Here is a 15,822-nt window from a genome sequence, read left to right on the forward strand (position 1 = left end):
CTTTATTTTGGTAAGATTGGGTTGATATGGAAAATTTCAATGAGAAAACAGATAACAGGATTTCCCCAGCTTCTGTCCTAGGCACTGTTTTCTCCTAAACATTCTCTCTCCACACAGTGACCTCATTCACTCTCACAACTTCTTTAACTCTTGCCTTTATGCATATATGACCTTGTGACCTTTTTCCAACCTTCATAATTCTCTAGAATATCAAGCCCACAAAAGTCTCCTGTGTTGAGCTTGACTATCTGGGTAGCTATGCAATAAGTGAGCAAACACACATATAGCCTATTGATAAATCCTGAAATCATTTATGCAATTTGTGTTCTTGCCAAATCTTCACACCTCCAATTCATTCTTCTCCCCACTACTACTACATTTATCTGTCTACAAAAGGTGCTCTGATTGTATCATTTCTTTGCTAGAAACCATGAGTACTCCCCATTGCTATCAAATTAATGTTCCTAAAGGAAACTGATCATATCACTCATCTACTCAGAAAGTAGCAATGTCACTCACCCAGTAAATTAAGTCCAAACCTAAATATCATTATCAAATATCAAGTGGCATTCAGTGCCCTTCACAACATGGCCCTAATCTACCCTACCAGCCTTAACTTCCACTACCATGTGTACATAGCTAATCTCAATCCCACAATTTCCCTTGCCTTATATACATCTGTTCTTTACAAAGTTATATTTTATTTGACCTGACCCCTCACCATACCCATTGCTTAAACACATCCTTCAAGGTCCATCTCTAATCCTCCTTCCTTCATAAAATCACTCCTTATCAGTTCAGTTGATTTTTAACCTATTATGCCTTTAAATCATTTCTTTTAAAATAAAAAATTCTTTTTCCCCAGATGGCAAATATCAGACACTTACTAAAAATAGACAATAAAGAAATTATAGACATTATTCTTCCATCCTTTTCTCTCTCCAGACATCAACACATGTAAACAAACACACATACACACACACAATACAGAATACACTATTCATACTGTTTATTAGCCAAGCATTTTTCATTTGATGCATCATAAATATTTCCTGTGCCATTGCAGTCTTCAGCATGATTTAATAGCTACATAAGCTTGTATTATTTATATCATCAGCTATTTAATTAATCTTTTTGATGAATATTTAGATTGGTCATAACTTTACTAGTTTTTACATGTTGCAATGGATGGACTTGTAGTTTGGTGTGCATTCATAGTTAATTCATAGAAATTGAATTGTTGGCTAAAATGGTAAGCCAAATTTTAAGTTTCTTTTTTGATACATGATGCCATGTTGCTCTCCAAAAAGATGATTGTTTTTATATTATCATCAAGAGTGTATGAGTGCCCATTTTCCTTCACACTGATCAACACTGAGTATTTTTTAAACCTCTGATAGCAATTTGAACCTATATCATTTCAATTATTCTGCACTATATTATAGTTATTTTATACTTGTACTACTTCCAACTCTTAACCTAATAAGCATCTAGACTTTAACATCTGCAGCAGCTATCACAGGACCTTGTGCATATTAGACATTCAGGAAATCTGTATTGAAATGAGTTGAATCCGAGCCATAGAACGTCTTCTGTGTTTTCTCCATAGCCCTGCCTGTCATTACTCTGCAGTTTCTACATGTAAACTTAAGTTACACAGCTAAGCGAAACTGTGGAACAAAAGGAGGTTCACAGCAGTGAGGAGCAGAGTCTAAACCTATTGTAGCTGGTTAAATACTACTCCAACTTCTAATCTTCTCACTAGAGTAGCTTCAGCCTCAGAATTTTAACAACAGCTATTTGGAAAAGTAGCTACATGTATGATGGTGGGTATAAACTCCAAGTTGTTTGGCCTAGCTAAAAGAAAACTAGTCATGACATTTTAAAATGCAAACAGACAGGTGGTTTGGAGACCTTCTCAGTGAGTCTGGAATAAGTTCATGTATGGCTTGTTTTCTTGCAGCAGTACATTTGTTCGGCCTGACTTGGCAGTTGCAACCAGTTGAAGGACAGCTCTATGAAAATGGAGTTAGCAAGGGGAACAGAGGGACCGAATCCGTGGATACTACTTACTCTCCCATTGGAGGAAAAGTTTCCGATAAATCAGAGAAAAAAGGTACAGTGATCAAAATGATTGATTGATGATTATTGATTACTTTTCTTATAATTTGGTCATTAGAACCAAATCTGGGATGGTTTCACTTCACATTAAATTTCATGATCACTCCAAAGAAATACCCTACGTGGACAGAATAAATACATGTAAATGTCTTATGAAAGTAAATTTTCCTTTCTCTAGTGCCTTGAGTATAAACCAATTAAACTTTTCAAATATGTTGGCAATTTTGAAAATAGATAAATATTTACAGGATGGAAGTTTCAATACAATGGAAATTGCATTTCGCATATAACTACCCTGAGGCAACATGGGATTTTGATTAAGTTCTCTCTGTCCAAGCCCAGCATTTATATATAACATTTTACAAAGGGTAAATGGAAATTTCTTCTGTTTATAATAAGAAAAACCTTTTATGCTTAATATAAGGGTAAATGTTTATGTCAAAAGTGGGGAGCATGATTTTTTTCTAGTTGGGGAACATGAATTCTTCCTAGTTTGGGAAAAGGAAAAAACACTTTGAATACTGGATTGTAACATGTAACATAAGACTCAACTACCTGACTTCTTTACAATAAATGTCACAACACTGGCACTCTCAACAATGAATGATCTTAGTCTTAATGTATATTAAACTGGAAGTTTGTAATAAGATTTCTCTTGAAATAGGATTCAATACAGGGGGACTCAAGCCATGTAAAATTTCAGGATGTCAATTCAAAAAGTAGAAATTGAAAACAAAATGTATAGGCAGCACTATCATAAAATATTTTTAGAAGATCACACGTAAACAGGTGAATGAATGAAATGACACAAACCCTAGCCACAGGAAGCTTTCAAAATTCTATAGGAGTGGTGAGAGTTTTATTTTGGTGCATTAATTGCAAATAAGATATTTTGTTTTCTAGTTGTTTATATTACTACTCGTTGCTGCTTGTGTTTTAGTTCTTTTGGGAGGGGGTTATTTGTAGCTTTTGTTCTATTTTGGTTTTATTTGTTTTTGAAAAAGTAACTTTGCTTTAGTACAGACATCAGTAAAAATTAATACTTAAAGATCAGGAAAACATGGTTTGTTCTAGTTTTCAACTCACAGTTCAGTTTGTTTTACATCCTTGTTTAGTTATATTGTTTCTAGCCTGGCCTGACCTCTCCAGCGATTTCATTGTTGCTCCTAAGGGAGAGCTGAAGGTAGTATGGGAGTCAAAGATGGCAGAGCAAAGGGCCTGAATATATTTGCACTGGACTATTTTCTCCCTTACATTCTCTCCTACTACTTGAATTCTTTATATCTGCAGTTACAAGCACCACCATTTAATGCCATATGCCTACACGTCTCTTGTCATTCATAATGAAAATTATGAATTATCTGTTTGAGGAAAATGAAACATACAAGACAGCAAGAAGCTCATCATGTACTCGTTATCAGAAAATGTTTATTATATTCTAATTCAAGAATCTAGGATTCCTTCACTCTACGTAGTTTGATAGTAATGACTAAAATGTATTACACAGTTTTCAATTGCCATGAATTGCTCCAGACACTTACTATGTTTTGTATCATGAATGTAACATTATGTTCCCCATTTTCCAAATGAGAAATAGAGGCTTAAAAAGGTTAGGTCACTTACCCAAAATCACAAGCTACAAACTGGCGTTCTGATTCTAAACCTTGGCTCTTAACTTCTGCGGTGCACTGAAACATATACATAAAGTATATATGAAAACCACAAAGGATATTTTACACAATGAAAGCAAAGCCCCAAATCTGCTCATAATAGATTTTTGAGAAATTCTGTACACTTATATTTAATGTGTTGTGAGAAGTTTCACAGTGAAAAATATTTTTTAAGATTTATTTCATTTATACAAGAGCTGGGGTACAGGCTAGATGCACGGGAGGGTGAGAGGGCTCACCAGAGACAGAGTTGGGAACAGAACAGGCAGACTGACGAAATACACTGCTGAGGGGAGGAGCGGGCGAGACAGGAGAGGTCGGCTCGCCATGTGGATTGCTCCCTGGCCGGCAGGGATTGAACCGGCACTGTGGAGGCTGTGAACAGCTTCACAGTGCTGCGCTCAACTGCCTGCACCACCAGGGAGGCCCAAGTGAAAAATATTTTTATGTTTCTCCTCAATTCTAACAACATACAAGCCAAACCAACTTCAATTTATCATTGAGAAAAATTATTAAGGGCTGATGCTATATACACGAAGTTGTTACCTTAAATAGACTTTTTTAATATAAGTCTGAAGAAAATCTTGACCATAACTGCATATCATAGTTCTGCTGTATTAGGTTTATACTTCATATACTAAATGTAAACATAGTTCCTCTTTTATAATGCCATGTATATCTACACCAAGCCTTGAGTTAATATGGTATATTTTCAAAATGGTCAACTGTATCATTTTGATTTTCTAGACATCACATACCCCATGAATATAATTCTAGAAGCTTATCTTAGTGATACTGTATGCATTAAAATATAAACCTGAAAACTAGATAATAATTTTTGACATTGTTTTCTTTACTTGCGCATTGAGCACTGTGGACACGAGTGTCAGACTGATCTTTGGATACTGGCTGTGCCATGTCCTGGCCCTTCTACCTCCAGCAATTAATAAACACAGCCTCATTGAACCAGCATCCTCATCTGTAACACAAAGATGATAATAATAGTACTGTTTCTAGACAAAGGATCTAAAATTTGTTCACCAAGTCAGAACCTCTCTCACTGCTTCTGGGTCCAACCACCTGCCATCACAAATGCAGGTGACTTTGATGCAGAAAAAACAAAATTCACCAGTGGGGTAGAGGGAGAAGGAGAACTAGTAGGGGAGGGAGAGGTAGAAGTTCCAGTCATCTGCCAATGGTGGCAAGTGGAGCTGCAGCTCTAGGAGTTGGCAGGGTGCAGAAGGCCTACTGCATCTGGAGCCAGGGCCTATGGCACCCTGGGGGGACCGAGGTGGGGGCTCTTACCCAGCACACACACAGCAGCTCAGATGAAAAAGGGGGAGTCCATGTGCATCACTAAAGGCTTCCACAGTGACCATTAGGATCCTCCCCTCCCCAGCAGCTCTCTCACTCAGGATGTCAGGAGCCAAGTTCCTACCATGTCACTGCACAGACTTAGTCCTATCCAGATTGAGCGGTTCCCAACATCAGGGGCCAAGCTTGATTCTTCACCCTAGTGTATCCCAGCCCAGCAGGCTGTGCTAGCAGCCCCGAGGACCCAGGGATTGCAGGGTTCAGCTGCCCCAGGTGGCTCCGACAGCACCTGTCTCAAATGGTGGCTGAGAGAAGTACAACAATGGAAGTGAAACTGACAGCATGGTACCAGGCACATTGTTTAATTTGGCTATAATTATTAATGAGTCAAATGATTTGGAAATTACCTTGAGTCTGTTAACAAACTCTTAGGTACTACAGAGCCCCCTTTCAAACTGGCATCAACTTTTTCTTGAATGATGGCCTTCTGTTGTCTTTTTGGAGTTTCTCTCTTAATCTACCAAGTTAACATCTACTGTTTTTAATTATCATCACCTTCATCATCAAAGTCATAGATAGGTTGAATGACACTTTAAAAAAATCAAGTTCTACTGGAATTGGTTCCCCATGAACAATAGTTACATGTATCTGCTCCTTGTTAGGCAATTAAAGAATTTTCTCACCATGTAGTTTCCAAATGAAAGAAAAAAGAATAGTCAGTATGCTAAAATTTTCTTTTTGAGATTTATTTGAATATAATTCAAAAGGAGATGTATGTCACAACCACATGCTGGAATCTGCCAGTAAAAAATTACTCAACAAACATTTACCAAACTGAAAGCATACTAAAACTGCTCCTACTGACTTCCTGTGAAGCTTGCAAGCTAGTCAAAATTAACTCTCTTTAACTAGTAAATATTCTATAACATTTGCTTTCAACAAAGCAGTAGATATAAAGAAATATAAGACTTATTCCTAGTGCTGACTCATGTAATGTCTATAAATTGAACTAAAAATAGTTATCATGTAATTCCTCAACAAAGAGAGTATGTTAAAATCTTAAAGATGTTCAAATCCAACATTTAAAGATGAAGCTACTGAGGTCCTGAATCTCAATATATAAATTACTAAAGAGGTTTTCACTAAGGAAGTATTGAAAACAAAAACTGAGCAGGTAAAGAAATTTATTTAATTCAGTCTTTTATGATAAAGAGAGTACCCTCGATCCAAACACCAGACTGCCTGGGCAGAAAGATGGTTGTGCCTTAGACTTTTATAAATAAATTACATGTCAGATGTTTTACACTTGAGATTATTTTGTACTCAGAGGGAATCTTTCAATCAGATGAACAGGAAATGTTTATCTATATCTAGTTGAAGGGGACTAAGTAGTTCTAATCCAAGCTAATTATTTATGAGACAATGAATAGGAAATTGGAGGGTCTGTATCTGGTCTTTCCACAGATTCAGGCAAAACTAGAAAGTTCTATCTTGTTACATGAAAACAAGGGAGTAATATGAAATCCTTATGGAGTCTTGAGAGAATGGACAAAGAAGAAACCATTATCTAATGGTCTTTTTTTTAATTTTGATTATTTTAAGGTTTTATCTGTTTTGCAGTAATCTAAGGGTGGGAGGATTTCGGAAAACAAAAGGTTGGGGGATTTCTTAACCAAGTCCAATATTGTCGGTAGCCATCTGATTGAATATGAAGTTTATTGGTTAGTAGAGGACACTGAATTCTTCCAAGTTGGATGCCAAAATGGAGCACTGGGAACAGGAAGAGAGATGGAGTAGCAGAGAGATAGAGAACTAAAGGACACTAAAGACAGCCTTTATTTCCTGTATAATTTTTGCAAAAGGCTGGCCTTGGGGGAAAGTGGCATTTCTTTTACATTCATCCCACAAGATCTATCTCCACGAAGTTAAAGGAAAAAAATGACATTTTCTAGTCAGTGTCTGCTGAATATACAACCATGAAAACGACATGTAGCTGATTGATATGACACAATTTATATCCTGGTGTGAAGATGCTTTAACCAAAACTGAACAGTGAGGATAGCTTCACCTCTCCAGGCTGCAGTTTCTCATCTGGTAAATACAGGAGTTGGCTTACAATGTAACCCTCTGGGGGGATGAGGGGTGTGTTGGCAATAAAACAATTTATGCAAACTAAATCTAACCCAGAAATTACAAAACTGAAACAGATAAAAACCATGTTTCTCCACTTAAGTCAAGAATGGGCAGATTCCTGCTATACCTCACACTCCCCCTTTGTTTTCTCTGCCCTGCATTCTCCTACAGCTCCTCTGCCCTGCTCCGACCTTGACAAAGGTAAAGTGACAATCAGCGGTAGGTCTAGCTTATCTTTTTTTTTAATTTTTAAAGATTTATTTATTTATACAAGCACTGGGGTACAGGCCAGAGGCGCGGGAGGGTGAGAGAATCCACCAGAGACAGAGTGGGGAGCAGAACAGGCAGAAGGACCGAAGCACACTGCTGAGGGGAGCAGCAGGTGAGACAGGAGAGGTCTGCCACGCCATGTGGGAATCTCCCTGGCCGGCCAGGAATCAAACCCATGCTGCTGAGGCTGCAGACAGCCTTACAGCGCTACACTCAACCCACTGCACCACCAGGGAGGCCCGGTCTAGCTTATCATTAAGGTCTCTTCCAGCTGTATACATTATGAGTCAGTGAATTCAAATTCTGCACTTAAGGACGAAAACTAGCCACTCCCAGTAAAAGTTGACCAATTTTTGCAAAAGGGGTACACTCCTAGAATTGATGGAAATGCATGTCTGTAAATCTGTAAACCACATTTGCCATTTAAAGCACTTACAGAAAATTGTGTTATAATTCAAATAATTAATTCCCAGGTTTCTGCCTTATAAGTTTGGAATTTTGACATGTATGTAACAATAACAGCCTGTACTTAGAAAGCATTCACAATTTCAAAATACTTTAATGACTTTTATGCACATAACAATTTTATGCTGTAGCAGCTTTTGTTACCCTTGTTTTATAGTTGAAAAGGAAAACACAAGGTTAAGTGACTTGCCTCGCATAATAGACATAACTGCAGGCAGAGCTGAGATTACGATCCAGTTTTCCTCACTGTTAGCACCTTTCTTTGGGCCTTTTCTTCCTTTTTTGAAAAAAAAAATCCTTTCTCAAGGCAGGTATTTAGGTAACAACTGTCTTGATTAAAGATCTCCCAATGTATATTCCTTCCCTAAGAGAACTTTGAAGATCTTATATTTACACCAAAGATGTAGATTCAGTGCTTTCTTCTGAAAACAGAACACACACATACACATACATACAGACAGACACACCACAAAAATGAACTATTTATGACCTCCTTTCATTGTACACATAGCTGGAGAAGGGGTGTGTGTGTGTGTGTGTGTGTGTGTGTGTGTGTGTGTGTGGCTTGTTTTTTTAACTTTGGTTCTTTTAATCTGTAACATAGTTACATTCAGAAGCAATTTAAGTAATGCCAGTTGTAGACCTTGAATAAAGGTAAATTCTAAATTTACTTAAAGTTTCACTGTTATTTATTTCACAGACCCAGCCAGTAAGTAAAGATTCATTTTGTGATACCAAACTAAAAAACTGCACTAACCCCACCCAGGTAATCATTGTGCATTCAGACGGAAGACGGTCCTGTAGTATAATTCTGTGGTTCTTCAATATTGGTTTGTAGGACATCTGGATATTAAAATGCACTCAGTTGTCCTTTGAGTCAACCCATAGTTTCAGTATCTTTTACTTAAAGGATATTAGAGCCTAGGACATTGTGGTAAAATTGGGAATAATTCATATAAGCACCACAAGCCACATGAATAAAATAGTAGTAATCCACTAACAAAGACAACAATGTTGGGAGCTTAACATTATTATTTTTAAAGATTGATGGCAAATTACAGTAAATGTTTCCTATAATGCTATATAGATGTTTCTCTAACACAAGGTTTCAGGGGGCTCAGCTAGAGTGCTGCAGCTTGTTTTCAACTATATTAAATCACTTTATCAATATACTTCAGTTTTAACAAAAGCTTTTCTAAAGCATACTGGAGACCTGACTTCTAAAACAGATTTATGGAATGCGTGCACTATGCTAAAAGGCAAACTTATTTACAGCATGAAAAATTCATGTTAAATGTTCTTGGTCATATATGTTTAATGTTTCATTCTCATTTCATTTTAATCCTCGTTTTACTCTTTGTTTTTTAAACTAATACACACCTTTTCTCTGACGGCATAAGAAATGTGTCTGCCTTGTGGTCCCTCTAGCCCAATTGTCTGCATCTCACAGGTGTGCTAAGTAATGTGCCCTAGAATAGCATTTTTATTCTCCTGGACATGCCCTTCGAAAGCTAAGGGATCTTCCCAGAGCACCCTTATACCATCTTAGGTTTTTGTTTTTTTTAAGATTTATTTATTTATGCATACAAGAACTAGGGTACAGGCAGAGGTGTGGGGGATGAGAGGATTCACCAGAGACAGAGTGGGGAACAGAACAGGCAGACTGACTGAAATACACTGCTGCGGGGAGCAGTGGGTGAGTCAGGAGAGGTCTGCTGCGCCATGGTGCGGCTCCCTGGCGGGGGATCAAACTTGTGCTGCAGTGGCTGCAGGACAGCCTCATAAGTTGTGTGAACTGCTTGCACCACCAGGGAGAGCTTAGGTTTTTTGGTCAAGCTAGTCCATTGTAGAAATTCATCAACCACGTGTATTTCTAATTCTATTGAGCTTCCATTTATATCTTTTAGCCTCTATTGCTTTTGGAGGAAATTCAAACATTTACTTACTTCTTCATGAAGTCAAAGGTGATTCTAATATGTGAAATGTACCTTTGAAAAATGTCCTAGAGTTCCAGGCTTTATGCACAAGTGTGAGTTTTCCCTGGGTATAACTTTTATAATCCCATAGATATTAATCACATTCTTACTTAGATGTCACCTTTCTGATATTAAGAACCTTTGGTTTCACTTCTGTTCTCCTCCTGTAGCTCTTGTTTTCCCATAGTCATTTTCTTGCCTTCTCCTATTTCTGTTATATATCCCACCTAAGGTATCTTGACCAGAACTGTATACAGGTACCATCTTCCCAATACCAATGATTCAGAGAGAGGGAAGAAGCAAAGAAAAAACTTAGATTGTAAGAGAAAATGTATGTTTGACCATTTCAAACCCTCCATTGAAATCATTTAATGGTAAGGGGAAAAAATGAAACCTCAGTATTCAGAAACATAGAAGCTCATGATCTTTAATGTTTCTGTTCACCCAAGGTGCTATTTTAACTGTCCTAAGTGCTGTAGAAAGTAAAGCAGAACACATAGCTTTTTCTTTTTCTTTTCTTTTTTTTTTTTTTTTTGCCCTTGAGAAAGTTTCTATTAAATAACAAGGCTGGAAGAATCATGTAGACTTATACACACTGTACAAAATAACACGCAACCAACTGTTGTACGGAAATAGAAATAAGATGGTTAGGTGATTAAGAAGCTTACTTAAAGGAAAGCTAAAACGATGACTGTTACAGGAGTAGTTCGAGCTGGACCTTGAGAAAGAAGAAAAATCAATCCTAGTTGACCTTAAAGAGCGCTTATTTAGGAGAATGGAATAATAGAGTGGTAAGGGGGAAATGCAGATGGTAATAGCCTAAGTGCTAAATGGATAATGAAGCAATAGAGGCAGCAGATGGAGACAGTTTGGCAAGAAAAGGAAGGAGATAAATAGCATGATAACTAGATGAAGGGGCAGTTGGGTCATTTTATTATTTTTTTTTCAAAAGAAGAGAAACTTGTGTTTGAAGACAAAGAATAAAAAACCAATAGAGAGGGGGGAATTGAGGGTGCTAATAAGAAAAGAGATCATGAAGGGAGCAAACTCTCTCAGCAGGAGGGAAGGGGAGGGGAGAGCGCAGAGAAACCAGGCACCAAATTGCGTTGTACAATGAGTGTGAAAGACACATTTTGACATTGTAGAAATAAGGTGAAACAGTTAAAAAAGAGGACACAATAAGTGTTCAATAGCTACTACCATCTATGATGAGGGCTATTAATGCTATTACAATTATTACTCTCTTTAATGAGTTTTGTCTGTGAGAAGTTTTAGTCGGATATAATGATATTCTAAAAGGCAGCAATCAAAGGCTATAGCAATATGACAACCCATGAGAACTGCCGCCTGTGTTGGCTGCTTTTCTTCCCAGAAACCTGGTACAAAAAGATATACCACACCCTCATTGCTCTCAACTATGAGCAAAGTGGATCATAGCATAATTGTCTTTATTAAATGCCCAGTGGGTACATGTCAACAATTTAGAGAGATGTAAGTGCTCTGATCTCTGGGGAATTATATTTTAAGACATGAAAGGGGGAGCTGGATAAATTGAGCTGTGACCAAACCTTCTGTCACCATCCCAAAATCTAAAAGAATATGTGATCATAATGACATATATTACAAACTTCTAACACTATAAAATGTAGAGAATAGACATCCCTGCTGTATCCTTCCACATTTGCATTCCAAGCATACTAGCCAGGAGACAGTTTAGCTTCTAGGTAGTAGGTCAGCTACTATAAAACTAATTTGGAAGAAATAAAATACCTGGTGTCAGTGTGTGATAATACATGTATATGGTGGACATCCATGCCAGTTGATAACTTCTAACTATATATTTTGTAACACCTTCGTTGAGATACACTTTATGTACTATATAATATATATTGAAAGTGTATGATTCTGTGATTTCTAGCATAGTTAGTTATGGAAACATCACCACTTTAATTCTAAAATGTTTTCATCACATCAAAAAGAGATCTCAATCACTGGCTGTCATGCCATATCTCCGCTTTCCCACAGGCTCTAGCAACACTAATCTGCTCTCAGTCTCTATAGAATGTACCTATTCATACATTCTATATACAATATCTATAGAATGTACCTATTTGTACATTCTATATATAATAAATGAAGTCATAATATATGCAACCTTTTGTGTCTAACTTCTTCAACTTAGCATAATGTTTTCAAGCTTTCTCCATGTTGTGGCATGATTCAATATGTCATTCTTTTTTTATGGATGAATAATATTCCATTGTGTGTGTGTGTGTGTGTATATATATATATACACACACATATACCTCATTTGTCTATATACTCATCCATTGATGGACATTTGGGTTGTTTCCATTTTTTTTTGACTATGATGAATTTGAATATCTGTAAAATTTTTTCTTAGAAAACCTGTTCTCTAAGGATATAATGCACAACATGATGACAATGCTATATGGTATATTTGAAAATTGTTAAGGGATAAAGTCTAAGTTATCATCACAAGAAAAGAATATCATTTTCCTTTTTTTTTAGTATCTATATGTAATGTTGGTAAAAACTTGTGATAATCATTACATGACATTCCTAACTCTAATCGTCGTGTTGTATACCTTAAACATATACAGTGCTATATACAGTGCTGTATTCCAACTATGTATCAATAAACCTGGAAAAATAACAGCAAATGTTAAACATGGCTGAGAATATTCCACTCATGGAATATACAGAAATAAAGACAAAGGAAAACACCAAAATAAACCTTAGAAATCAATTATAGAATTGGAGCTACCAGCAAGGGAGAGGAGAGTGGAGTACAAAGTGGGGAAGAGACCCCCCCCAAAAAAACCTAAGTTAGAGGCCTAACTTTATTACTGATTGGCTGAGTCAATTAGAAAGGTCACATACCCTGGGTAATGTGTTCCTGTCCTGTGCTACTTTTACACACTTTTTATTAGAGTTTAAAAAAAATCATGTTTATGAAAACAATTTTTAAGTCACAAAAACCTAGATTTTTTAATTAATTAATTTCTATAATTTGTACTAAGGTAACATTGGTTTACAACACTGTATGTGATTCAGAAATAAGGGATCCCAGCTTTTCAGGTATATGCCACCACTCTACACCCAAGGGACAAATAGTCCTCCAGCATAGTCTGTCATGCCACCACCCCCCGCCCCATCATCCTCTTTTCTCTTTACCCTCCTCCTCCCACTCTGGAAGCCTCAGTTTTACAATCAGATTTATAGTTTGTTTTTGGTGTGGTGTTGTCTGACTCTGTTTTGTTTCTCTATACTCCACATATGAGCAAAACCATCCAGTATTTATCTTTCTCCACCTGGCTTATTTCGCTTACCATTATGCCCTCCACTTCCATTCTTGTTGTCGCAAATGACTATAGTTAATCCTTTTAACAGCTGAGTAGTATTCCATTGTATATGTATACCACATTTCCTCAATCTACTAATATTTCATTGGGAACTTAAGTTACTTCCGTAACTTGGCTATTGTAAAAAGTGCTGCAGTGAACATATGAGGGTATATATATATATATATATATATATATATATATATATATATATACCTTCAAAAGTGTTTTTGTATCCTTCAAGTAAATAACTGAGTGGTTCATATGGTAGATCCATTTTTAATATTTTAGAAACCACCATACTGTTTTCCATAGGGTCAGAACCAGTCTACATTCACACCAACAATGTATAAAGTTTCCTTTTTCTCCACATCCTCACCAACACTTGTTGTTTCTGGTCTTTTTGATATGGGCCATTCTCACAGGTTTGAGATGGTATCTTACATCATTTTGATTTGCATTTTCCTGATGATAAGTGATGATGAACAATTTTTCATGTGTCTTTTGGCCATCTGTATATCTTATTTGGAAAAGTATCTATTAGGTTTTCTGTCCATTTTTTAATTAGGTTATGTGTTTTCTTTTTGTTGAGTTTTAGGAGTTCTTTATAGAGCTTGAATATCAGCCTCTTGTCAGAGTATATGGTGTGCAAATATTTTCTCCCATTCACTAGGGTGTTTTTTTCGTTATAATGACTTAGGTTATAGTGTTTTTCACTGTGCAAAAGCTTTTTAGTTTGCTGTAGTCACAATTGTTTATATTTTCTTTTGTTTACCTTGCTGTTGGAAACAAATCCAAAAGAAATCTCTGAAATAAATGTTGTGAATTATTTTGTCTCTGTTTTGCCTTTCTTCTATGCACTTTATGGCTTCAGATCTTGCATAAAAGTTTTTAAACCATTTTGAGGTGATTTATGTCTATTATGTGAGCTACTGGTCTAGTTTCATTCATTTGCATGTTGTTCCAATTTTCCCAACACCTTTTGTTAAAGAAATTATCTTATGTCTATACATATCTTAGTCATGGTTAATTCCCAAATTTCTATGTTCTTTCTTCCACCAAAACTTTTACTAAAATTTCAAAATGAATTACTAACATTATTAAATAAATCATTAAGATGACCACCTTATTAAACTAGCCAAATAATATTTATCAGGTTGACAAAATTCATTCTTCCATTTCTTTCCTTGGCCTGATGTGTAACAAATAATCTGGAAAATCTGTCCTGGAAGAATTGAGAGTTGAATATATATATATATATATATTTTAATGTATTTTTGTTTATTTATTTATTTGTTTGTTTGTACATGCACTGGGTACAGTCAGAAGCGCGGGAGGGTGAGAGAATTCACCAGAGCCAGAGCAGGGAGCAGAGCAGGCAGAAGGACCAAAGTACACTGCTGAGGGGAGCAGAGGGCGGCAGGAGAGGTCTGCACGCCATGTGGGACCCTCCTCCGGTGGCCAGGGAGCAGCCGGGGATCGAACCGGCGCCACAGAGGCCGCGGGCAGCTTCGCAACCCAGCACTCAACCGCTGCGCCACCGGGGAGGCCCTGAATATATATATTTTTTAACAGTTCATGTGAGGAAAATTATACAAGGCTACAAAGATGGCAAGGGTAGGCTTGGCTTTTGTCAAGCCCTTTTCCTTTTTTCACAACTTTAGGTTTTTCTTTGTTAATTATTTGTTTGTTTTTAACTGAGGTAGTATTTGGATACTGCCATCGGGTATTGCCACCATAGTCTTCACAGCTTTTGATCACAGGGACTAGGAGTTGATTTCAACTCCATTTTGCTCTAAGCACTAATATTCTAAATTTTACAAACATTTGTTACTCTAAAACGATTATATTTAAAGGAATACAAAGAAAATGCTGCTCAAATCTTGAGACACACACTAGGACTAATTCAGGTGAAAGACAACAACCAGTCATTTAATTATGTGTTTTTTAAGAATGAAAGTGATTTTTTTATTTGCTTCATTCTGTTAAAGTTATTACAAATGATTACTTAAAGCAATAGTTGTTTTTGCTACTATTTGTTAACATTCCAACCAACTGGAAAAGAATCCTTCCCAAAGAAAAAATTTTTGGAAATAAGATAATTTATCCAGTAATAAAATATACATATAATTTCTAACTTGAGGTTAAGGAATGTCTCTTTTATTTGCAGTATATGAGAACAACATCAATTCCTTATTATTGCGTTAGCTGTTTCAGTTTACAATGTTATAATTGATGTACTGCCAGTTGTTTAATTTTGCTTTTGTTTCCCTTGCTATTGGAGTTGTGTCCCCAAAGATATCCCTGAAGCCAGGGTTGTGAAGTATTTTGCCAAGGTTTTCTTGTATTTATTTTATACTTTTCAGGTGATACATCCAACTCTTTAATACATTTTAAGTTAAATTTTGTGGATGGTATGAGATAGAGGCCTAGTTTTATTCTTTTTTATTTATTTATTTTTTTTTTTTTGCATATTGCTGTCCAGTGTCCCCAACACCACTTATGAAG

At 36.5% G+C, this 15,822-nt stretch overlaps 1 protein-coding gene across 3 annotated transcripts in view; it reads left to right on the forward strand.

Annotated features, from left to right (window-relative positions):
- Positions 1-15,822, forward strand: part of TENM1 (teneurin transmembrane protein 1) — a 734,894-nt gene that overhangs the window by 465,901 nt on the left and 253,171 nt on the right. For all 3 annotated transcript variants that reach the window (XM_054695568.1, XM_054695569.1, XM_054695570.1), the window contains one exon: positions 1,964-2,116. In XM_054695568.1, the coding sequence (XP_054551543.1) occupies positions 1,964-2,116 (153 nt within the window). The remainder of the gene's footprint in view (positions 1-1,963; positions 2,117-15,822) is intronic.

Source organism: Talpa occidentalis, unplaced genomic scaffold (assembly GCF_014898055.3).
Source record: "Talpa occidentalis isolate TD23 unplaced genomic scaffold, MPIMG_talOcc4v2.1 talOcc4.15, whole genome shotgun sequence".
Taxonomy (NCBI): Eukaryota; Metazoa; Chordata; class Mammalia; order Eulipotyphla; family Talpidae; genus Talpa; species Talpa occidentalis.